The sequence below is a fragment of the Schistocerca gregaria genome, chromosome 2 (assembly GCF_023897955.1).
Source record: "Schistocerca gregaria isolate iqSchGreg1 chromosome 2, iqSchGreg1.2, whole genome shotgun sequence".
Lineage (NCBI taxonomy): Eukaryota > Metazoa > Arthropoda > Insecta > Orthoptera > Acrididae > Schistocerca > Schistocerca gregaria.
This window is the reverse complement of record NC_064921.1, coordinates 890840656-890867186: the sequence shown is the minus strand read 5'-3', so window position 1 is coordinate 890867186 and position 26531 is coordinate 890840656. Positions and strand designations below refer to the sequence as shown.

Genomic DNA, 26531 nt, shown 5'->3' with positions numbered 1-26531 from the left:
GGGAGAGGCTACAACCCTGTCTCACTCCTTTCCCAACCACTGCTTCCCTTTCATGCCCCTCGACTCTTATTACTGCCATCTGGTTTCTGTACAAATTATAAATAGCCTTTCGCTCCCTGTATTTTACCCCTGCCACCTTTAGAATATGAAAGAGAGTATTCCAGTCAACATTGTCAAAAGCTTTCTCTAAGTCTACAAATGCTAGAAACGTAGGTTTGCCTTTTCTTAATCTTTCTTCTAAGATAAGTCGTAAGGTCAGTATTGCCTCACGTGTTCCAACATTTCGACGGAATCCAAACTGATCTTCCCCGCGGTCGGCTCCTACCAGTTTTTCCATTCATCTGTAAGGAATTTGCGTTAGTATTTTGCAGCTGTGACTTATTAAACTGATAGTCCGGTAATTTTCACATCTGCCAACACCTGCTTTCTTTGGGATTGGAATTATTATATTCTTCCTGAAGTCTGAGGGTATTTCGCCTGTCTCATACATCTTACTCACCAGATGGTAGAGTTTTGTCAGGACTGGCTCTCCCAAGGCCGTCAGTAGTTCTAATGGAATGTTGTCTACTCCCGGGGCCTTGTTTCGACTCAGGTCTTTCAGTGCCCGGTCAAACTCTTCACGCAGTATCTTATCTCCCATTTCATCTTCATCTACATCCTCTTCCATTTCCATAATATTGTCCTCAAGTTCATCACCCTTGTATAGACCCTCTATATAATCCTTCCACCTTTCCGCCTTCCCTTCTTTGCTTAGAACTAGGTTTCCATCTGAGCTCTTGATATTCATACAAGTGGTTCTCTTCTCTCCAAAGGTCTCTTTAATTTTCCTGTAGGCAGTATCTGTCTTGCCCCTAGTGAGATAAGTCTCTACATCCTTACATTTGTCCTCTAGCCATCCCTGCTTAGCCATTTTGCACTTCCTGTTGATCTCATTTTTGAGACGTTTGTATTCCTTTTTGCCTGCTTCGTATACTGCGTTTTTATATTTTCTCCTTTCATCAATTAAATTCAATATTTCTTCTGTTACCCAAGGATTTCTATTAGTCCTCGTCTTTTTACCTACTTGATCGTCTGCTGCCTTCACTACTTCATCCCTCAAAGCTACCCATTCTTCTTCTACTGTATTTCTTTCCCCCATTCCTGTAAATTGTTCCCTTATGCTCTCCCTGAAACTCTGTACAACCTCTGGTTCTTTCAGTCTATCCAGGTCCCATCTCCTTAATTTTAGCACGTTTTTGTAGTTTCTTCAGTTTTAATCTACAGTTCATAACCAATAGATTGTGTTCAGAGTCCCCATCTGCCCCTGGAAATGTCTTACAATTTAAAACTTGATTCCTAAATCTCTGTCTTACCATTATGTAATCTATCTGATACCTTTTAGATACTACATATATATATAAAGGAGAGATGACAAAAAAAATCATATAGATACACCATGGTTGTTTGTGCTAATTGCTGTCAACTTTTGCATATATCAGTGTTCACGAGTTAAAATTCTGAAAATTATGCATTCTGTTTTACACTGGTAAATGATGTTTCATGATCCCACATTCGCCGTTATGTGATTTTGATTTCCAAAATTGTTACTAGGTATTTCTTTTTACCTTAATCAGACTGTAATGTCTGATTGAGAGCAAGGTGATAAAAGACATAAATTAGCACATCTGAAAAATTTTTAGGAAGCAGTTTCATGGGGAGTCGTAGATAGCCTACCCCAATCAGAGTGGCTGAACTGTTACTTGCATGGAACTCTTTTTGTGTGCTTGATTTTACACAATCCGATTACATACAGCTTATTGTGCCATTGTCCCACCTGGCAAAGCAAACAGTTCCTGTGACCAACACAGCACAATGGTCAGTTGTCATAAGGAGGGTATCACAAGCCCTCTGAGGAACTAGGCATCCTTGTGCAAGAACACATATTTAGTAAGCTGACATTGCGGAAAATGCCACCCAGGATATCTGAAAGGGAGGTTTTTCTATACATTACATCACCAGCAGGGCTCTTGGTGGTGCTGATATGGTGGAAAAGTCAGGTAAATTATGTAATTATTGACCAACAGTTACACCTATCACGTATGGCCTATTATTACTTAGAGCTGGGAGATTTGACATTCCAGAAACACTATCCTGTCAGGCTTGCATATGTACTGCCTAATTCAGCAGGCATCATGCAGTCCTTGTCAATCACTACCTAAGAGGGGAAGTCCACAATGGTTGAATAGAGACAGAGACCCATCATGGGTCTCTGTCTTCACTAGCCACAGGCTACTGCCTGTGATAATGTGTCAATTTAACATACATATAATGTAACCGAATACAGGCATTGAAATCATTCGGGGGAGACATCAGTTGCTATTGCAAAGTCTGTAAGTTCCAAAGATATTGCGCACCTTCCCAGAAGAAATCCATGTTATTAGATAATCCATGTAAAAAGAAATAACTTCTCCAAAGGAGACGAAAGTTAATGGGGTTTCTAGCAGAAGAAATAGGTGGCGTGCTCATCCCTTAGAAGATCCGCAGAGAGGTACAACTGGACTCAAATGTATTACCCTCTACATCAGCTCAGTCTAAACAGATGCACTCTAATTGCAGTAATAAATGGATGCCAGAACTGTACTACATGTTCTGCACACAATGTAGTCATTGGATTCTGGACTGCCAAAACACACTAGAGGAAAAAGATCGTCTCATTATTCTGAAGTTGTGTATCTGTGTCTCAAGCTAGGCCTTACTTTTAAAGATTGTGTGAAGAAAGGCAAAGGTTTTTGCTCATTCTGTAAAGGTAACCACCACAAATCTATTTGTTACCTCAAAACATCAACATTGTCCAGAGCATAAATGATTTCTAGTTCAGTGGAAAATGTTAACACAGGGCAACCCTACTTCATGCATCTGCAGACAGCATGCATTTTATGTAAAGGACCCACCATCGAGAGAAAACTGTTCATTGTATTCTGGATGCTGGCACTCAGTTCACCTTTGTTGACAGATCTTTGGTTGCCAGTCTGAATTTACAAGTGATTGATATTAGGGCCCTGCCACAGTCAACACATTTGAGTCCAAGATTATCACATCTGAATTACACAGTCATGTCTGTCTTAACTTATGAACGAGATGGAACAGCAAGCACATTAGTATCAACACCTTTGAGACTTCACATTCCTTCAGCAACCACCACCCTATACCATGAGATGCTGCAATTGTGCAACATGCATGTAACCTCTCACTAGCTGATACCAATGACAAATGTATGGACGCTTCCTTTGATCTACTTGTGGGAACTGACCAGTACCAGCAAATTGTTCACTACATATTACCCTTATGAATGTCTCCATTCCTAGTCTTACTGTCCTTGAAGTTTGACTGGATACTCAACAATCCACACCACCATTAACCTTGCTAACCTCATGACCCAAGGGCCAACGGGTGATAACAACAGCAGTTTCTGGGATTTAGAAATGATGTGTGTTAGGTTTGAACAGGAACCATCAATGAGCATGAGAGACTCTGCGCTTTTGGAAGAGTTCAAAGGATTTTCTCCAAGATGCTGCACTGCAAAAACTTCTACAAAAAATCAACAAGCTTAGACACATTTATGACTCTCAGATGTTAGATTACACCAGACAAGACCATTTGAGTTAGCTCCTTCTGAAGCACATACTGCAACTTCTCATAGTTAAAAAAAAAAGGAAGACAGGGGATTATAAAATGGTGAGCTGTTTTTGATGGATTTGCTCGTGAAGAAACCGTACTATCGCTTAACGCTTAATGACGTTATGGTAATTGGTCCTAACCTTCTATCAGAAGTAATGGCTGTGCTTCCATGATTCTGCTATGATGTTTTGCCATTATACCCAGTATTACTCAAGCTTTCCTTCAGCTTGTGCTTCACTCAGATGATTGATACTTCACAAGATTCCTATGATATAAGGTCTCCCATCAGTGAAATTTCACAATCACTTCAGACAAGGGACATGACTGTTTACTGCTTCAAATGCCTTCCATTAGGTTTTAGATGCAGCCTCTTTCTGTTGTCAGTCCCTCTCAGAGAACTGGCTACCACTTACATAGCACAATTCCCCATGCCTGCATCCTAATACTTAAGAAAATGTACAGGGAGGATGTTGCAGCTCAGATTGAAGGACAAGATGGACTGGTGACTCTGTACTATGAACTGATCTCATTGATGCTAGAGACACAGTTGCCATTGTAAAAATGAGCTACAAATTCACTACGTATGAAACATAGAAAGCCCTAGGACAAGATATAAAAATGAATGCTACAGTACTGTGTATATTATGGGACACAACAAACAATTTGCTTTCTTTACCTCAAAAGGCTATCTCTGGCAAAACATTAGACATGATAGCAACCAAAAGATTTTTATGAATTATTGCAAGCTTCTATTATCCTTTGGGTTTTGTGTCTCCAATACCTATGACCAGAAAGATTTTATTCCAAGACAATTGTGTCTACTGGGATTGTGTTGGGATGAAATCCTGCCTCAACAACTTGCCTCGAAAGACACATGTGGCTATCATCACCTCTCTCTCCATATATGTCTATACACAGATGTATCTCAATTTCTGTGAACGGAAGATTGTCTGCTCACATTTTTGGGGAGGCTTCTGAGCGAGTGCATTGTGCTGGCTTGTACATCACATATGATGAACACGGAAACACTTACCCATCTAATATGCAGTAAAAACAGTTTAGTGCCCATCAAGAGAGTTGTTGTTGTTGAGGTCTTCAGTCCTGAGACTGGTTTGATGCAGCTCTCCATGCTACTCTATCCTGTGCAAGCTTCTTCATCTCCCAGTATCTACTGCAACCTACATCCTTCTGAATCTGCTTAGTGTATTCATCTCTTGGTCTCCCTCTACGATTTTTACCCTCCACGCTGCCCTCCAATACCAAATTGGTGATCCCTTGATGCCTCAAAACTTGTCCTACCAACCAATCCCTTCTTCTGATCAAGTTGTGCCACAAACTTGTCTTCTCCCCAATCCTATTCAGTACTTCCTCATTAGTTATGTGATCTATCCATCTATTCTTCAGCATTCTTCTGTAGCACCACATTTTGAAAGCTTCTATTATCTTCTTGTCCAAACAATTTATCGTCCATGTTTCACTTCCATACATGGCTACACTCCATACAAATACTTTCAGAAATGACTTCCTGACACTTAAATCTATACTTGATGTTAACAAATTTCTCTTCTTCAGAAACGCTTTCCTTGCCGTTGCCAGTCTACATTTTATATCCTCTCTATTTCGACCATCATCAGTTATTTTGCTCCCCAAATAGCAAAACTCCTTTACTACTTTAAGTGCCTCATTTCCTAATCTAATTCCCTCAGCATCGCCCGACTTAATTCGACTACATTCCATTATCCTCATTTTGCTTTTGTTGATGTTCATCTTGTATCCTCCTTTCAAGACACTGTCCATTCCGTTCAACTGCTCTTCCAAGTCCTTTGCTGTCTCTGATAGAATTACAATGTCATTGGTGAACCTCAAAGTTTTTATTTCTTCTCTGTGGATTTTAATACCTACTCCGAATTTTTCTTTTGTTTCCTTTACTGCTTGCTCAATATACAGATTGAATAACATCGAGGAGAGGCTACAACCCTGTCTTACTCCCTTCCCGACCACTGCTTCCTTTCATGTCCCTCGACTCTTATAACTGCCATCTGGTTTCTGTACAAATTGTAAATAGCCTTTCGCTCCCTGCATTTTACCCCTGCCACCTTTAGAATTTGAAATTTGAATCAAGAGAGTAACAATCTCATATTTCGAATTGCTAGCTACATTTTTGGGAACAAGACCTTGGGCATATTACTGCAATGATACTAACTGTGCTGGTACTGCGAACGGCTGAAAGCAAGGGGAAACTACAGCCGTAATTTTTCCCGAGGACATGCAGCTTTACTGTATGATTAAATGATGATGGCATCCTCTTGGGTAAAATATTCCGGAGGTAAAATAGTCCCCCATTCGGATCTCCGGGCGGGGACTACTCAGGAGGATGTCGTTATCAGGAGAAAGAAAACTGGCGTTTTACGGATCGGAGCGTGGAATGTCAGATCCCTTAATCGGGCAGGTAGGTTAGAAAATTTAAAAAGGGAAATGGATAGGTTAAAGTTAGATATAGTGGGAATTAGTGAAGTTCGGTGGCAGGAGGAACAAGACTTCTGGTCAGGTGACTACAGGGTTATAAACACAAAATCAAATAGGGGTAATGCAGGAGTAGGTTTAATAATGAATAGGAAAATAGGAATGCGGGTAAGCTACTACAAACAGCATAGTGAACGCATTATTGTGGCCAAGATAGATACGAAGCCCACACCTACTACAGTAGTACAAGTTTATATGCCAACTAGCTCTACAGATGATGAAGAAATTGAAGAAATGTACAATGAAATAAAAGAAATTATTCAGATAGTGAAGGGAGACGAAAATTTAATAGTAATGGGTGACTGGAATTCGAGTGTAGGAAAAGGGAGAGAAGGAAACATAGTAGGTGAATATGGATTGGGACTAAGAAATGAAAGAGGAAGCCGCCTAGTAGAATTTTGCACAGAGCACAACTTAATCATAGCTAACACTTGGTTTAAGAATCATGAAAGAAGGTTGTATACGTGGAAGAACCCTGGAGATACTAAAAGGTATCAGATAGATTATATAATGGTAAGACAGAGATTTAGGAACCAGGTTTTAAGTTGTAAGACATTTCCAGGGGCAGATGTGGACTCTGACCACAATCTATTGGTTATGACCTGTAGATTAAAACTGAAGAAATTGCAAAAATGTGGGAAATTAAGGAGATGGGAACTGGATAAACTGAAAGAACCAGAGGTTGTACAGAGTTTCAAAGAGAACATAAGGGAACAATTGACAGGAATAGGGGAAAGAAATACAGTAGAAGAAGAATGGGTAGCTCTGAGGGATGTAGTAGTGAAGGCAGCAGAGGATAAAGTAGGTACAAAGACGAGGGCTGCTAGAAATCCTTGGGTAACAGAAGAAATATTGAATTTAATTGATGAAAGGAGAAAATATAAAAATGCAGTAAATGAAGCAGGCAAAAAGGAATACAAACGTCTCAAAAATGAGATCAACAGGAAGTGCAAAATGGCTAAACAGGGATGGCTAGAGGACAAATGTAAGGATGTAGAAGCTTATCTCACTAGGGGTAAGATAGATACTGCCTACAGGAAAATTAAAGAGACCTTTGGAGAGAAGAGAACCACGTGTATGAATATCAAGAGCTCAGATGGCAGCCCAGTTCTAAGCAAAGAAGGGAAGGCAGAAAGGTGGAAGGAGTATATAGAAGGTTTATACAAGGGCGATGTACTTGAGGACAATATTATGGAAATAGAAGAAGATGTAGATGAAGACGAAATGGGAGATACGATACTGCGTGAAGAGTTTGACAGAGCACTGAAAGACCTGAGTCGAAACAAGGCCCCCGGAGTAGACAACATTCCATTAGAACTACTGACGGCCTTGGGAGAGCCAGTCATGACAAAACTCTACCAGCTGGTGAGCAAGATGTATGAGACAGGCGAAATACCCTCAGACTTCAAGAAGAATATAATAATTCCAATCCCAAAGAAAGCAGGTGCTGACAGATGTGAAAATTACCGAACTATCAGTTTAATAAGCCACGGCTGCAAAATACTAACGCGAATTCTTTACAGACGAATGGAAAAACTGGTAGATGCAGACCTCGGGGAGGATCAGTTTGGATTCCGTCGAAATGTTGGAACACGTGAGGCAATACTGACCTTACGACTTATCTTAGAAGAAAGATTAAGAAAAGGCAAACCTACGTTTCTAGCATTTGTAGACTTAGAGAAAGCTTTTGACAATGTTGACTGGAATACTCTCTTTCATATTCTAAAGGTGGCAGGGGTAAAATACAGGGAGCGAAAGGCTATTTATAATTTGTACAGAAACCAGATGGCAGTAATAACAGTCGAGGGGCATGAAAGGGAAGCAGTGGTTGGGAAAGGAGTGAGACAGGGTTGTAGCCTCTCCCCGATGTTATTCAATCTGTATATTGAGCAAGCAGTAAAGGAAACAAAAGAAAAATTCAGAGTAGGTATTAAAATTCATGGAGACGAAGTAAAAACTTTGAGGTTCGCCGATGACATTGTAATTCTGTCAGAGACGGCAAAGGACTTGGAAGAGCAGTTGAACGGAATGGACAGTGTCTTGAAAGGAGGATATAAGATGAACATTAACAAAAGCAAAACGAGGATAATGGAATTTAGTCAAATTAAATGGGGTGATGCTGAGGGAATTAGATTAGGAAATGAGACACTTAAAGTAGTAAAGGAGTTTTGCTATTTAGGAAGTAAAATAACTGATGATGGTCGAAGTAGAGAGGATATAAAATGTAGACTGGCAATGGCAAGGAAAGCGTTTCTGAAGAAGAGAAATTTTTTAACATCGAATATAGATTTATGTATCAGGAAGTTGTTTCTGAAAGTATTTGTTTGGAGTGTAGCCATGTATGGAAGTGAAACATGGACGATAAATTGTTTGGACAAGAAGATAATAGAAGCTTTCGAAATGTGGTGCTACAGAAGAATACTGAAGATAAGGTGGATAGATCACGTAACTAATGAGGAGGTATTGAATAGGATTGGGGAGAAGAGAAGTTTGTGGCACAACTTGACTAGAAGAAGGGATCGGTTGGTAGGACATGTTTTGAGGCATCAAGGGATCACAAATTTAGCATTGGAGGGCAGCGTGGAGGGTAAAAATCGTAGAGGGAGACCAAGAGATGAGTACACTAAGCAGATAAAGAAGGATGTAGGTTGCAGTAGGTACTGGGAGATGAAGCAGCTTGCACAGGATAGAGTAGCATGGAGAGCTGCATCAAACCAGTCTCAGGACTGAAGACAACAACAACAACAACAACTAACTGTGACACTCGCAATATGATGCTTTGGACTGACTCCTCCATAGCCCATGCATGGATACAGTTAAGACCCCAGAGTGTGGATGTTGATTGTCTTACATGCAGCTTGGTGGGAAGGCAGGTTGGAAAGAATGTTTAGTCCAGTAAAACAAGGCTTTCATAAAATACTCGGCCAGAGCAGTCTGGATGATGAGGGACTTCAAACTATTCATGTAAGAATTGAAATGGCAATCAACTTGAGACCTATTTCCCAGAGTCATGAGGAAGCACTCATGCCAGTTCACTTCCTGGCATGGCGGATATGTACTACTTTACCAAATAGGGTTGAGCCTTCGACACCAACAGACTTAGTAAATGGATTCAAACTTCAGCAGAAACTAACACAAGATGTTTATAATCGTTGGAGCAAAGACTACTTACTGTCACTCAAGAGTTTTCACGAAGTTCAGAATATCAGTAGATGCCAGAAGATTAGAATTGGTGACTTCATCCTTTTACAAGTAAATGTCTTTCCCCAACACATGAAACAAGCCGAGTGTAAAGTACTTGTGAATTGATCAGCACAAGATTTGTTGGACTGTTATTCTCACTGCTCCAGAGTGAAGAGAAATTACCAGGCCAATCAAGTCGATGATACTGTTGGAGGTTGTTGAGGGTGGGGTGTGTGTCACAACCCAGTAAAATTATATATTATAATATATTTGGATAACTTTTTCTTTTTGGTATAAATAAGTATTCTTGTTGCTGTGAAAGCTAGTGGTGCATCTTACTTATTCAACTTGGAGCTACACCAGCTTTCCCAAATGTTCATCAGACTTTCTGCCATGCCTGCTGTTACATCCCCCATTGCTGGATCAGTGTCTACTGATGGGCTCTGTATCCCTTTGAGGTGATGCCATGTAGCTGATGGTACAAAGTATATGAACAATATCTTAAAACTGTAGTGTCATTGAATGTTTCCTCCCTGTGGAAACCTTCTCCACAACCTGGCAATGATGCTATGGGTGGCATTCAACTCCTGCAAAATCTGATATCGATGGCTGGCCTCTATTGTGGTAATGATCAGGTCACAGTGTCATCCTAGTGTGTGCACTGTACCATCCTGCTTTTGTATGACTTGCATACTGTGAGTAAAAAAAGTGCATCACACAGTCAGAACCACTATACCTAACACATCTGCCAACAAGCAGTGTTCTTGTTACATGTTTCAGTCATGTTACAGGTAACTTTGTGGAATGTTTCCATGACAGTTCCAATATCCTTTAACTTAAGGGCATGAGTGTAGGTGTTGCTTATTTTTTAATTTCAAGAAGTCTGTAGATATTAAACTTCAGCAGTCCGTTTTTACATGTTTTTTCCATGTTGTGCTGCTGATGAGAGTAGTTATTTCCTATACAATGCTACAAACAAACTGTAGAGAAAGTATTTGTGTCAGGACCTTAATGTCAACTTGTTGATGCACTCAAAACTGAAAGAAAACAAAAACCTTTTATAAAAGCAGAATTAAGTGAATTGTTGTAAGTATATGGTAAATAGGTTGTATTAATTGCAACAAAGTGACAAATGACAGACTATGAGAATATTTAAATTCTTAGGTTTCTGTGGCTAGTGTCATTCCGAATAAAATAATTTTGGATATTAGGTTGTGTCATTATAAAATCTTGGGGAGAGACAGGGCAATAAAGTGACATATTATCATTCAGTAATGTCATATGTAATAATGTTGTGGATCAACTCATCTTTAAGAAAGAAAATCTTCATTGCTCAAGAATGTGCAGTAGGGGTAATATGTAGTGTACATCCATGATCATCTTTAGATATCTGTTTTAAGAGATTGGCATTTTAACTGCTGCTTCACAGTATATTTATTCTCTCATGATGTTTGTTGTAAATAATCCAATGCAATTCAAAAGGAACAATGGTTTACATAATTACAATGCTAGAAGGAAAAATGAAATCCATTACTCCTCATTAAGGTTGTCTATAGCACAAAAAGGGGTGCACAACACTGCAACAAAGAAATTTTGCTAACTTACCTAGGGATATAAAATAAATGAGAGACAGCAAAGTAAAATTTGAAAACAAACTAAAAAAGTTTCTCCTTGACAACTCCTTCCATTCTGTAGATGAATCTCTATTACTGTAATGTGTGAATGTGGTGGGTTGGAAATACTAATTCATACCAGTCGATACTTCAAAAAGAAGAGAAAATGAAGTTTTCAACCTGTAGAAATATTTAAAAATTGAGTTGTGATGTCTATGTAAAATTCCTCATTTCACATCATTATGAATTATTGTGCTAATGATCCATGGAACAGGAAACTAACTAACTAACTAAACACTAAGGCAACTCAATTACTGATGGTTTGGCTGAATTTGGAGTGATCCTCTTCAGGGTGGTTGACTACTGGATACTGGTGAATGTCTTCCCCTACATACTGTGTGTTTTGGTTATAAGATGGCTGCTGACATCACGTATCTGGGGTGCCATCGGATAATTTGAAGGGAGACACTATGGAGAGGGATGGCTGTATAGTAGGCTGTTGCCTGTAGCACTGTGGTACGCGATTGGTAGGCAACAGCAAAATTGCAGGCTATTGCCCATACTACTCTAATACGTGAACAGTGTGCAATGCTCATAGGTGATAGGTAGACAGTAGCAAATCAGCAGCTTATACCTGGGGGTAATGTTTTCCTGCAGTGAAATGCTAAGGATGTATGGCAGATCTCTCATGGTGGCTTTTTATGCTGTCAACCCAAACCCAGGCCAAGTTGTGGTGGCGAACACATGATCCACTGGACTGGAATTTCTGGCAGCCAGGCTGTAGGTAATTTGTAGCTGTCCTCGACGTTCATGTTATTAGGGCATTTAATTATTTCAATAGCCACTTTTTTTTTTTTCCTGCTGCATCCACAACTGCTGAGCGAGCACATGATGTTCTTGAAAACTGATAAAATGACCATATTCCTGTTGGTGTTCTGCTACAGCTGTCTTGTTGTTCTGCCCCAGTCACACATAATATTCATGATCCAACATGCAAGTGCTAATGGGTCTCCCAGTTTCATAAACAGAGATTCACCACATCCACATCAAAGTTCGTAGACTCCTGGAGTGTGGACAGCATTTATGGGATCCTTCCTGAGCCTCAGCAGATCTAAGATCTTGGTGTCACTCTAGAATTTGAGTTTGATTTCTCCGTAAAGCAGAACCTTGTGTAAATGGAACCTTGTGTAAATGGTCTCTCATTGCTCTCATATAGGGTAAGTGAAGAACAGGAAGAGTTTCTTCTGTAGCTTTCTCTGTTTTGAGTTCACTGCACTTCATAGCGTTCTGTAAATCTGTTTTGCTATACCTGTTCACATGGAATGTTGTCTTGAACTCGCTCTGTTCGTGTTGTATATAATTAGCATTTGGTAAGCTTGGGTTACCATTATAGATTGTATTATTTTGAGCTGAATGGTGGTGCGAATCCTCATGCAGATATCTTTTGTTGTGCATAGGTTTCCAGTAAACTTTGTCATAGCTTGCCACTAGATTTTCTGTACACTTCCACATCCAGAAAAGGAATTCTCCATTATTTTTCATTTTTATTGTGACCTGTATTTTTTTATATAACCTGTTGAGATACTTATGGAATCTGCGTAGTTCTGCTTCTCCATGCAGCCATATGATGAATGTGTCATCTATGTACCATGGCCAGCAGTGGGTTGGAATTTAGTGCAGTCTGTTTGTTAACTTCCTTGATTCATCAGCTGTTACAGGTGAAAGGTGTGAGCCAACTGCCATTCCATCTGTTGGCTCATAAAATTTGCACTGACGACTGAAATGTATTGGTGACAAGCACAGTTGCAGATGTCTGGCAGTATTTGCTCCTGTTGGATATTGATGGTTTGAGGCAATAGCCTACTGTACAGCTATCTCCCTCAATAGCACCTCTCTTCAAATTGCGCAATGACATCCCAGGTAAGTGATGTCAGTTGCCTTCTTACAGCCAAAATACACAGTATATAGGGGAACACATTCTCCAATATCCAGCAGTCAACCCCCCCCCCCCCCAAAGAGGGCCACTACAAAGTCAGTTGAAATATAGGCCGTTTAGTTGCCTTAGTGTTTTGTAATGACATGGCAGAATACCCAAAATTATTTTATTTGAAACATTTAAGTTGTTCATGTTTTTAAAGCTGTTGATATTGATTATTACAGGCTACTACTGGTGGAGGTGGGTGGCCCATGAGTGTCTGGCTGACACCAGAACTGACACCTGTTTATGGTGGTACATATTTTCCACCAGATGATCGTTACTTTGGGAGGCCAGGCTTCAAATCCGTTCTACAGACACTTAAAATACAGGTTAGATTCTTCATATATTTACATTTCATTACATGTATGATAATACATATAAAGATGCTGCATTTACATGGAAACATGTTGAAATAATGATCCTCCCCTCCAGATAAACACTAGACAGCAATAAATGTGAGCTGGGAAGAACAGATTCTTGAGTTTCTCCCGGCATATTTGATAATCAAAATATTGACGGGTGTACTGCCGGTCTACTGTGTCCAACGGGCACAATATTTCGGCGATCATACATGTTGCCATCATCAGGTGAACTGACGGACTGAGCTCCTGTGAATGTGCTGGCATGGAGATCCGTACGCTATGGCTGCTCAGAGGGAACTGGGTTCGGTCGTGGCGGCAGCCGATTTAAATACCCTCCACCCGCGGCGCGCTCCCTCCGCTGTCCGCGCCCCGCGCCATGGTCGTGCAGTGGAACAGATTGCGACGCCGTGTGAGATGACATCGGTGTGATGGCTCTGTCCGCCGTGGTCGTCACAACTATATGTTTGCTTGATTTACTCTTGATTAACCCAATCGCTGGATCCCAAGCCTTACTAAGATTTTAGCCACAGTCATGGTTTATGAGGTCGTCATTGGTGCGAATTTCAATGGCCTCTCTAACAATGCTATCCCAGTATCTCGACATCTGTACCAGAATCCTCGTGTGTTCATACTCCATAGCGTGATTTTCCAACAAACGATGTTCAGCGACTGCCGACTTGCTCGGATACATCAGTCGAGTGTGCCTCTGGTGTTCACGGCATCGATCCTCAATGGTACGCATCGTCTGACCAATATACGACTTGCCACATTGACACGGAATCTGGTACACGCTGGCCTTCCTCAAACCGAGGTCATCTTTGGCGCTCCCCACCAGTGCACGAGTTTTATTCGAAGGACATCACACAGTTCCGACTCGGTGTTTCTTCAGAATGCGGGCGATTTACCCCGAGGGAGCACTTGTATATGGAATAAACGCAGTGCCTACCTTCTCCCTTGTGATTTCATCCATCTCCACAGGTTGTGCTGTTGTGCTTGGGTGGAGAGCATGTTGAATCTGCCACTCTGAGTACCCATTTTTTCGAAATACAGTTCTCAGATGTTTCAATTCCTGGGGTAGACTCTCTGTGTCAGAGATAGTGCGCGCCCTATGAACTAGAGTTTTAAGTTCCCCATTCCTCTGTGAAGGGTGGTGGCAGCTGTCTGCGTGCAAATACAGATCGGTATGCGTTGTCTTCCTATACACCCCATGACATACGGTGCTGTCAGCCCTTCTCTTGACCAAGACTTCAAGGAGGAAGCCCTTTGTCATCCGAATGGAAACTTACTTGCTTTTTCTGTTATGTGGACGACACATTCGTCATCTGGCCACATGGTATGGATAAACTCCTTGACTTCCTTACACATCTAAACTCCGTACATCCCAACATCAAATTCAGTATGGAGACTGAAACGGAGGGTAAATTAGCTTTCCTTGATGTCTTGGTCAAGAGAAGGGCTGACGGCATCCTAGGTCATGGGGTGTATCGGAAGACAACGCATACTGATCTGTATTTGCACGCAGACAGCTGACACCACCCTTCACAGAGGAATGGGGAACTTAAAACTCTAGTTCAAAGGGTGCGCACTATCTCTGACACAGAGAGTCTACCCCAGGAATTGGAACATCTGAGAACTGTATTTCGAAAAAATGGGTACTCAGAGTGGCAGATTCAATGTGGTCTCCGCCCAACCACAACAGCACAACCTGTGGAGATGGATGAAATCACGAGGGAGAAGGTAGGCACTGTGTTTATTCCATACACAGGTGCAGTCTCTGGGAAAATCGCCCGCATTCTGAAGAAACACCAGGTCGGAACTGTGTGTTGTCCTCTGAATAAAACTGGTGCACTGGTGAGGAGCGCCAAAGATGACCTCGATTTGAGGAAGGCCAGTGTGTACCAGATTCTGCGTCAATGTGGCAAGTCGTATATTGGTCAGACGATGCGTACCGTCGAGGATCTATGCCGTGAACACTAGAGGCACACTCGACCGATGTATCCGAGCAAGTTGGCAGTCGCTGAACATCGTTTGTCGGAAAATCGCGCTATGGAGTATGAACACACGAGGATTCTGGTACAGATGTCGAGATACTGGGACAGCGTTGTTAGAGAGGCCATTGAAATTTGCTCCAATGACGACCTCACAAACCGTGACTGTGGCTATAATCTTAGCAAGGCTTGGGAAGCGGCAATTGGATTAGTCAAGAGTAAATTGAGCAAATGTATAGTTTTGACAACCACGGCAGTCAGAGCCATCACACCGACGTCATCTCAGACGCCATCGTAATCTGTTCCACCGCGCGACCATGGCGCAGGGCGTGGACAGCGGAGGGCGCGCGCCGCGGGTGGAGGATATGTAAATCGGCCGCCGCCCCAACCAAACCCAGTTTCCTCTGAGCAGCCATAGTGTACCGATCTCCGTGCTGGCACATTCACAGGAGCTCAGTCCGTCAGTTCACCTGATGATGGCAACATGTATGATCGCCAAAATATTGTGCCCGTTGGACACAGTAGACCCGCAGTACACCCGTGGATATTTTGATTGGGAAGAACAGAATTTTGTCTAGGAATAAATGAGTAGGTCTGTAATGTACTCATATTCTAATGGTACTGTGAAAAGTAATGATGTATCCTAAACAGAATGACCTATATGCTGACCAGAATGGATTCTGAGAACATTGATCATGGGAAACTCAACTAATGCTTTTTTCAAATGACACCATGAAGGCCATTTATTAAGGCAGTCAAGTAGCTGCAGTATTCCTTGATTTCCAAAAAGTAGTTGACTCAGTACCATTCCAGTGCTTAAAATCAAAGGTGCTCTCATATGGGGTATCAAATGAAATTTGTGACTCAATTAAGAATTTTTGATAGGGAGGATGCAGCATGTTATCTTAGATGAAGAATCACCAGCAGATATGGAAGTAACTCCGTGTGAACTACTGGGAAGTGTGTTGGGACACTTGCTGTTCATGTTGTATTTAGTACACAACAGACCTTGCAGATAATATTAAGTTACCTCAGACTTTGTGAAGATGATGTAGTTATCTATAATGAAGTAGTGCCAGAAATAAATAGTGCAAATATTTTATCAGATCTTCATAAGATTTCAAAATGTGCAAAGATTCTCAACTTGCTTTAAATGTCCAGAAATGTAAAATTACACACTTCACAAAAAAAGAAAAAAATGGATCCTATGACTGTAATGTCAGTGAGTCACAGCTGGAATTGGTCAACTCGTACAAATATCTGGGTAAAAGAATTTGAAAGGTATGAAATGGAACGACAACATTTCCTCAGTTGTAGGTAAAGCAGGTGGAAGACTGTGATGCATTGGTAGAATACTAGGGAAATGCAATCAGTTTGCAAAACAGACTACTTTTAAATCACTTGTGTGCCTCATCCCAGTATATTGCTCAAGTGTGTGGAACCCATTCTGGATAGGACTAACAGGGGCTTTTGAACAGATATGATGAAGTTTAATACAAATGGTAACAGATTCGTTTGACCCATGGGACAGTGTCACAAAGATGCTGAAAGAACTGAGCTGGCAACAATTGAAGCTCATTGTATGTTGTATGTCTCTGTTGCTATATCCATTCACATGGAATGTTGTCTTGAGTTTGCTCAGTCCATGCTGTATGTAGTTAGCATCTGGTAAGTTTGGACTGTTTTGTAGAATAATGTTCTTTTTTGCTGGATGGTTGTGCGAATCCTCATGCAAGAACTTGTTGTTTTGCATCAGTTTCTTGTAGACCACCCTTAAGTTCATTGTATATCAATGCAAATAAAAATAAATGTGCTTTTTTGAGAATTTTCCTAAGTTGTTATTGTCCTGTGCATAATCTAGTTTGTAGTAAATTGGTATTTGTGATTTAGTTGCTGTAGCAGATAATGTAACCACCATATTGTGTTACATCTAGTTTTCACTTGAAGAGGAGTATATATTATCTGCATTTGTTATAAATTAACTCCATTTTTGAGTTTGCCAATAACTACAATAAACCTAAGAAAGCTTTAGAAAACAAGTAAATTTTACCATTAGTTTTTCTGCTGCCTTAAAAGAAATATTGCTTTATGTATTTGCTTCAGTTATTATAGGGAATTATTATTTTTTTAGCTCAAAAAGTATAAAAGATAATCATCAGGCTTAGTTTAAAATTATTTGTTCGCTGACTTGTATTACATTGCACTAGCCAAAATGCAGCCACACTGTGAATGCTATTATCAAACAAGGGATGAGTTGGTTGAAGTTTATAAGCAGCTAGAAGTTGCCTCAACTACTGTCAAATGATTGGCATCTGCTGCGAATCAGTGTGTTGGAAGAGATCCGAAGAGTCATGTACCTTTGGTATCTGTCATTACTTGTCCACTTGACTGCAAGAGGCATTTCAGTGGTAGATCTAGGCATCTTGTACAGTGGAGATGGGGACCAGTGAGGACTCAGGTTGTTATACTGATCCCTCTAATCAGTAACTAAAACTGAAACAGTCAGAGGGACTCACTTCACCTGTTTTCGGGAAATCTGTTTTGTCCAGTGCCAAGAGGAGACAAACATAAAAGGGTAGGGTCTGTTAATCACCAGCAGTTCAAATGTACGGCAAACGATGGTGCGCATTAAAGAAATGACAGCAAGTGACAGGAAAGGACACCAGGAGCATTCAGTATGCATGCCTAGGGGCCTCATTCAACATGTTGAAGAAGCTATTCTGGCTGCCATTGAAGGAGCAGGCAGCAAACAAAAGCAGATTGTGGCACATGTTGGAACAAATGATGCCTGTCATCTGGGATCATAGTTCATACTTGGATCATTCTAGTGACTGGCAATGACGGTTGAGAAGACCAGCCTTGCACACAGATTTTCATCGTAACTCACAATTTGCAGCATTGACTTCAAAACTGATTGTGGCCTCTTGGTTCTCAGTCGAGCAGAAGGACTGAACCAAAGACTTTGAAACTTCTTTGACAAGTTAGGCCGTGACTTCCTGGACTTGCACCATAGGATGGAGAACTGTGGGGTCCCCATAAATTGGCCAGGTGTGCACTACACATCAGAGGCTGCTACCCAGGTTGCTGATTGTATGTGGGATGCACACAACAGTTTTTAGATTAGGTGATTCTCCATCCAATCCAGATAATAATAGCTGTAGGAAACCCAGAAGTATCAGTGTAAGATTGAAAAGAGTGCCTCCCACATGCGAGAGTATTAAAATCCTAGTCATTTACTGCTGAAGCATTCACAACAAAGTGCCATATTTTGAAGTGCTCCTGAAAAACAGTGAAGCTCACATAATAGTAGATACAGAAAGCTGATTGTAACGAAAATTTAAATGTACAGGATAGGCCACTGGGAAATGGAGGTGGTGTATTTGTCACAATAGACAAGAAACTCAAATCCACTGAGAGAGAAATTGAAGCTGCATTGTCATATTGTGTGGGCAAGACTCAGTATCAGGGGCAAGCTAAAGTGGTAGTTGTGGATCCTTCCTTGCCCATGGGACTCGTCTCTTGATGTAACCGAAAACTTTAGAAAAAACCTGAGTTTGCTCGCATGTAAGTTCCCCAATCATACTGTTATTATTGTGGAGACTTGAATCATTCAGCAATCGATTGGCAAAATTAAATTTGTGATTGTAGTGGTCATGATAATATATCATGTGAAACAGCACTAAATATCTTTTGCAAAAGCTACTTGGAACAGGTAGTTTGGAACCCCATTCATAATGGAAATGTAGTGGATCTAATAGCAACAAATAGATCTTACCTCTTTCAGGATATCCACACTGAACATAGTATCAGTGATCATGTTGCCATTGTCACAACAATGATTACCGTAGTACAAAGTTCAAAGGAATAATTGACCATGCACTGGATGGATATGTACCAGAACAGTTCATTATGGTAGGGACCCTCCATTGCATAGAGTCACTGTAAAGAAACTTCTGAAGAAACAGAGACTACTGCATAATACGTAAAACCAAGCATAGGACTATAGATAGGAAGATACTGAATGAAATGCATTTGGCTGTCAAGAGAGCAGTGTGTGTGTAGCTAAGTATTGTCAAATTATCTTTCACAAAACACAAAGAATTTGTTGTTGTACGTAAAGGCTGTTAGTGGTACCAAAGTTTGTGTCCAGTCCTTAACAAATGAGTCAGGGACCAAAATTGAGGGTAGCATAGCAAAAGTTGAAATGCTTAATTCTGTTTTCAAATGTTCCATTGCAAAGGAAAATCCAGGAGAATTGCAGCAGTTTAATTCTTGTACCACTGAAAAGCTGAGTGAATCAGGATTAGTGTCAGTGGGAATGAGAAACAGCTGGAATCATTAAAATGGAACAAAGCTTCAGGACTCAGTGGAATACCTATCAGATTCTGTACTGAATTTGTGGCTGAGCTTGTCTCCCTTTTAGCTATAATGTATCATAGATCTCGAACAAAAAGTTGTGCCCAGTAGTTGGAAGAAAGCACAGGTCTCACCCATCTACAAGAAGGGTAGTAGAAGTGATCCACAAAACTACTGTCCAGCATCCTTAACATTGATGTATTGTAGAATCTTGGGACATATTCTGTGCGCAAACATAATGAGGTATCTTGAACAGAATGACCTCCTCCATGTCAGCCAGCATGGATTCCTAAAAACCAACTCACTTTTCTCACATGACATACAGAAAGCTTTGGATCAAGGCATTCAGGTAGATGCAGTATTTCTTGATTTCCAAAAAGCATTTGACTCAGAACCACACCTATGCTTATTGTAAAAAAAAAAAAAAGTTTGACCATATGGCATATCAAGTGAAATGTGTGACTGAATTAAGGAATTTTTGATAGGAAGGACACAGCTTGTTTTGTGGCATGGAGAGTCATCATCAGATGTAGAAGTAACTTGGGGTATGCTCCAGGGAAGTGTATTGGAACCTTTGTTAAATGAAACTTTCTGCAGCTGGTACAGTTATCTGTAATGAAGTACTGTCTGATAGAAACTGCATGAGTATTGTCAGATCTTGATAAGACATCAAAATGGTGCATGGATTGTAAGTTGTTTGAGCACTTTGTGGGGATATGAAATGCAATGATCACATAGGTTCAGTTGGTGGTAGAGCAGGTGATCAACTTCAGTTTATTGGTAGAATAGTGGTGAAGAAGCAGTCAGTTTATAAAAGAGTTTGCTTACAAATCACTCACACGATCTACTCTGAAGTATTGCACAAGTGTGTCGAATGCTTACCGAATAGGACTAACGGGATATTGAATGTATATATAGAAGGGCAGCACAGATTGCCAGAGATTTGTTTGACCCATGAGAGAGTGATATAGTGATGGTGAAGAAACTGAATTGACAAACTCTTGAAGATACATGTAAATTATCCAGAAAAAGTCTGCTAACAAAGTTTCAAGAACCGGCTTTAAATGACGACTAGGGATATATTTATTCCTAAAACCTGTAATACGTCCACCACTGATGTCATAGCTGAACTTAAAGTTCCTCATGCAAAACATGAATTTAAAAAGGTGGCTTTTGCTGTACATTTTATCATGTAATAGCATTTCATATGCAAAGTAATGTGATATTGTAGGTTATTTTGCTCAAAAACTATTATTTTTGCAGAGATTATTCACAATACCAGCAATAGCACATCTGTTGAACATACTTTTTTTGCCTTATTGTGCTTCCTTGATATGTTTCATACTAACTTGTAAATAAAATAGAAAGAAACTTCCACATGGGAAAAATATATTAAAAACAAAGATTCCAAGACTTACCAAGCGGGAAAGCGCCGGTAGACAGGCACAATAAAATAACACACAAACACACACACAAAATTACGAGCTTTCGCAACCGGCGGTTGCTTTGTCAGGAAAGAGGGAAGGAGAAGGAAAGATGAAAGGATGTGAGTTTTAAGGGAGAGGGTAAGGAGCCATTCCAATCCCGGGAGCGGAAAGACTTGCCTTAGGGGAAAAAAGGGATAGGTATAAACTCGCGCGCGCGCACACACACACACACACACACACACACACACACACACACACACACACACACACACATCCATACATATACAGACACAAGCAGACGTATTTAAAGGCAAAGAGTTTGGGCAGAGATGTCAGTCGAGGTGGAAGTGCAGAGGCAAAGATGATGTTGAATGACAGGTGAGGTATGAGTGGCGGCAACTTGAAATTAGCGGAGATTGAGGCCTGGTGGATAACGAGAAGAGAGGATATATTGGAGGGCAAGTTCCCATCTCCGGAGTTCGGATAGGTTGGTGTTGGTGGGAAGTATCCAGATAACCCGGACGGTCTAACACTGTGTCAAGATGTGCTGGCCATGCACCAAGGCATGATAATCAATATGAGGATCACCCTGTGGCTAAACATGCCTTGGTGCACGGCCAGCACATCTTGGCACAGTGTTACACCGTCCGGGTTATCTGGATATTTCCCACCAACACCAACCTATCTGAACTCCGGAGATGGGATGTGGTACATCAACCTGTTCATAAGTATCATTCTTGGAAGAAGATAATAATACCTTTTCTATAGCTTTCTTCCAATTATCTGCATTCAGGCTGGCCAAGGCTTCTTCAACTGTAAGATCTTTGTTGTTGAATGTTTCAGCAGCCATATATGTTTCATAATCTGGATACAAGTTTTATTGTATGTAATGAATGCCATAAATTTGTCCTCAGCTGCTGGAGTTTTCTGGATCTCATTATCCATTTCATGTTCAATACAAACACATGATTGTCCTTGAACGACTTCTTCAAGTCTTTTAGTTCCTAAATTTACAGGTGCCTCTGCATGTTCTTGAACTTCTTCTCCAGGATTAATATCTACACATACATTTTCACCAGATTCTAAAAATATGACATGAGGATTTATGAACCTGTAACCTTTGGAATCTTCACAGTACCCAATAAAAATATGTTTTCAGATTAGAGTACTATTTTCTTCTAACTTGTTTGGGAACTTGTACCATGACCTTATATCCAAAAAATTTTGTATGATGTAGATCAAGTTTTTTTTTGCAGTCCAAACTTCATATGGAGTCTTTTTTGGTACAGATTTAATTGGCTACTTGTTACTTAGATACACTGCAGTTTATACTGCTTCTGTCCAATAACATTTTGGTAATCCTGTATCCTTTGTCATGCTCCCTACTTTCTCTACAATTGTTCTGTTAGCCTGTTCTACTACTCTTTGAACAGAACTGTAGCAAGTTTATACACTGATGGGAAAAAATCACAACACTAAGCATGTGTTGTGCGACATAAACGAAAGTTGGTAGGCATGTTACTACATCTGAAAGATGATTTCTATTCATATTTCATGCCACTCACATAAAAGTGGTGCTAGTAGGAGCACTATGGAGATACAAATCAGGTTTGCTTTAAATACACTCTGTGACGGTTTTGAGCATTAGTTACCTTTGAGATTGGATCTGATGAGTTGATGTTAGTCAAGAATGCTTTTAATGTGCCATGTGTTTTTAAACACAATAACGCTCACCCACATATCGCTGTTCTAACCCAAAATGCTCTACAGAGTTTTGACATACTGCTTTGGTCTGCTCAGTCACCAAGTTATCTCCACTCGAGCACAGGCATTATTGGGTGACAGCTCCAGCATCAACTGTAAACAGAATTAACCATCACTGTGTTGACCAACCAAGATGCAACAGTATGGAACTCCATCCAACTAACTGACATCCAGCACCTGTACAACACAATGCATGCACATTTGCATGCTTGCATTCAATATTCAGGCAGGTGCACTGGTTATTAATGTACCAGCATTTCATATTTGCAGTGGCTCGTCTCACACTTACATTAACCTGTGGGTACACCAGTACTATGTTACAGTAGAAGGTACTAGACACACACTTTTCACTTGCATACACTTTATTAATAGTGTCTTTACTGCTACGGTCACAGGTTCGAATCCTGCCTCGGGCATGGATGTGTGTGATGTCCTTAGGTTAGTTAGGTTTAAGTAGTTCTAAGTTCTAGGGGACTAATGACCACAGCAGTTAAGTCCCATAGTGGTCAGAGCCATTTGAACCATTTTTTGGTGTCTTTACACAATGCTCACAGCAAAAAATAATGACATACAAAACACCCGTTGCTCTGTAGGAGAGAAGGAGGTGAGGAAAGCACATTATCTTGGAGCCAAAAAAGAGGAGTGGAGGGGATGACGTGCATGGCATAAGGGAATGTGTGGGGTGGTGTTGGGGGAGTGAGGGTAGGTTACGGATGGGGAGAGAAGAGGGATGGTAGTGGTAAGACACCCGATGGAGTCAATGGAGGCAGTAATGTTCGCTTTGTCTGCAGAATGAGGTAAAGAGTAATGTTTCAGAAGGGTAATGTGCACAGTGTTGGGGTTGTTGTATGAGCTGGGAGGAGTATGATGAAGGAAGAGAGTATTGTTGTGGATATTGATCAATAGATATTCAGGGGTGGACGATGAGATGTTGATGGAGATCGTTGTGACACTCTGTGGTGCTGGTGAGAGGTGAGTCATGAGGATGATCACACGAGAATCATTTGTCATAAGCACAACACTGGGGGAATCATTGTAGCAGTGGGAGGGAGGGGTGGCAGAAGGGGATGCGTGAATTGGTGTGTTCGACTGGAGTAGTTTCACTGGGTGGCGGGTTGTGCATTGTGGTGTTTTCAATTGTCCTGGTTGGTTTTAGCCTGTTCAAAGATACAGTGTGTGGTTTACCATTGAAGAGAATAAGAAAGATGATGATAGTGTGTGGCAGTACCTCGCGAGGGCCCAAATAAGGGGGCTGCAAAGACGCTTGAACCAAGTCATCATGGAGCATGACATACTTGCAGGTGGTGAGGTCACTGTGAATGAAAATGCATGGAGTTGTGTGGGTTTGGGGAGGGGGCACGGTAATGTGTGAGATGTGAGAGATATGTGAGGGATGCGCTTAGCTAATGTAGATAAAGTGGAGGGGGTGAGAGGATCTGAGTCCTCGACATACTCAGTGCGAAGGACCCAAGTTTTGCTGTACTGTACCTTGGCTAGAGATGTTTGAAGATCCTCTTTGAAGACAGTACGTTCGACCAAGACAACCCATGTTACTGCTTTTGCCCAACCACTGATGTGACACATGAGCATTGCTTTCAGAGTGTGATGCCAGCAGCCGGCTGCGGTGGCTGAGCGGTTCTAGGTGCTTCAGTCCGAAACCATGCAACTGCTACGGTCGCAGGTTTGAATCCTGCCTCGGGCATGGATGTATGTGATGTCCTTAGGTTATTTAGGTAGGCTGAAAAAATGACAAAAGGTGTCAGGGTTAGATGCTCAAGTGCTGCACAGTATGTTGCGGGGACAATATCCTTGGATCCCATTTGGTCGCCATTTGTTCAAGGGCAGAAACCGAGGAGGAGACACGAAGGTGGTATGGAAATCGATGTTTGACGTACTTCGAGCAACACTCTATAGAGCACTCAAACATTGAACAGAGCAGTGGCATGTGACACCCGATGTGTAATATGGCGAGAAGGCACTGGTTGTGAGAAACGTTGTTCACAACGAAAGGCGATATTCACTGAGGAAAGTCAATGCAGCATGGAAATGCACATTAACTGGGTCACAGCGCTGGGTGCTCCACTACTATGTCATAGTAGAAAATACTAGAGACACACTTTTCATTTATGTACACAATATTAATAGCATTTCTACACAATGCGTGCTATGAAAATTAATGACAACATACAAAAAATGGCTGAACAGAACACACACAGCCAAACAAATCAAAGTTTTTTTTTCCTCACAGAGCTGATGGTTGACTTGGCTGAGTCGACTGCCACCACAAACCTGCGAACTTTCAATGTTAATCATGTAAATGTATTACCTAGACAAATGCGTTCCCAAAATTTCAGTACTCTGTATTAATTATTTATTGGTGCTGTGATTTTTTTCCCCTATCAGTTTAGTTTACTGCCTTATATCAAATTCACTCAATTGTTGCCTAGCTGTTTATTGACATATTTGGTACCATTATCTGATCTGAGAATGTCTATCCTTCTTACCAGTCTGTCTTTCAACTGTGGCATGAAAACTGTCAAAATTCACTCACTTTGTCCCTGGTTCTATGAAAATAACTGTGGGTATATCTTGAAAAATCATAAATTAAGCCAAGGAAATAGCAACTGCCTCCTATAGATTCTTTTCCCATAGGCCCTCGAAGATCTGTTTGTATCAGCTGTAAAAGCCGTAGATCTTTATGTACCTGTTTTAAATAGTAATCTGGCTTGCTTTCCTTGCATTCAAATTTCATGAGGTTAGTTACATTATTACATTCCTTTACCCCCAGTGCCATATCTTTTATCAAGGCCATACTTTTCCTATTAATGTGTCCAAGCTTTCAGTGCAATAAAAAAGTTTTTGCAGAATATGCTGGACAACTACTTCCAACTTGAAGAACATCTAATTTATTAATATCCATTTTCTTTACTCGCTGTGGCTATCACACTGCCACTCTAATCAATTTTTTAAATAAAAAATGACCTTGTTGCCCTTACTCACTATTTCACTTACTGAAAGCAAATTTGTAGCAACATTCTTCACATGATGTACATTATTTGGTGTAATATCTACTGATTCTCCTTTAAACTTCAAATTAAAACTTATCTTTCTTACCAGTTCGCATTGTAACTGAGAACTGTCAACTGTTGAAACACCAACATCTATTTTGGGAGAAAATTCATGTAAAACTGATTGCTCTAGGGTATTATGCATAGATGCTCCAGAGTCCAGGAACCAATCTGTACTCTTAATTCCAGTTTTATCAAAACAATAACACCCAGTTAGTGCTTTATCTTTATTGCTCGCCTTCCTTTCTGGATCTTTTGAGACCTGACTTTTTTCTTGTGCACTTGTTTTCTTTTTCTGTGCTGTACGAAAAAAAATGTCTCATTATTTGGAACGTAGAACAGGTTTTTTCTTTTTGTATTTTGAATGCAAAGTGACTTCCTTGTCCAGAGTAGGGTATTCTTGTACAATTGAACATCTTCTAGAATCTTGAGTTTTACGCTGTTGCCTTTGATTGGTATCCCTGAACTGTCTAAGCCCATTATCATGGGGGAGTACTGTACTAATCAAGTAGTCTCACTAGTAGAGGGTATCAGTCTGTTCTTCAGCAGTGTCAAAGCCAATATTTCTTGGACATTTCAAAGTTGAGATGATTTTGTTTACATATTCAACAA

The 26531-nt window shown here is 40.7% G+C and overlaps 1 protein-coding gene across 1 annotated transcript in view; it reads left to right on the top strand.

Annotated features, from left to right (window-relative positions):
• The window catches only part of LOC126335330 (spermatogenesis-associated protein 20), a 293157-nt gene that overhangs the window by 22689 nt on the left and 243937 nt on the right, over nucleotides 1–26531 (top strand). Inside the window, exon 4 of the mRNA XM_049998487.1 lies at nucleotides 13137–13283. Coding sequence (XP_049854444.1) covers nucleotides 13137–13283 — 147 coding nt within the window. The remainder of the gene's footprint in view (nucleotides 1–13136; nucleotides 13284–26531) is intronic.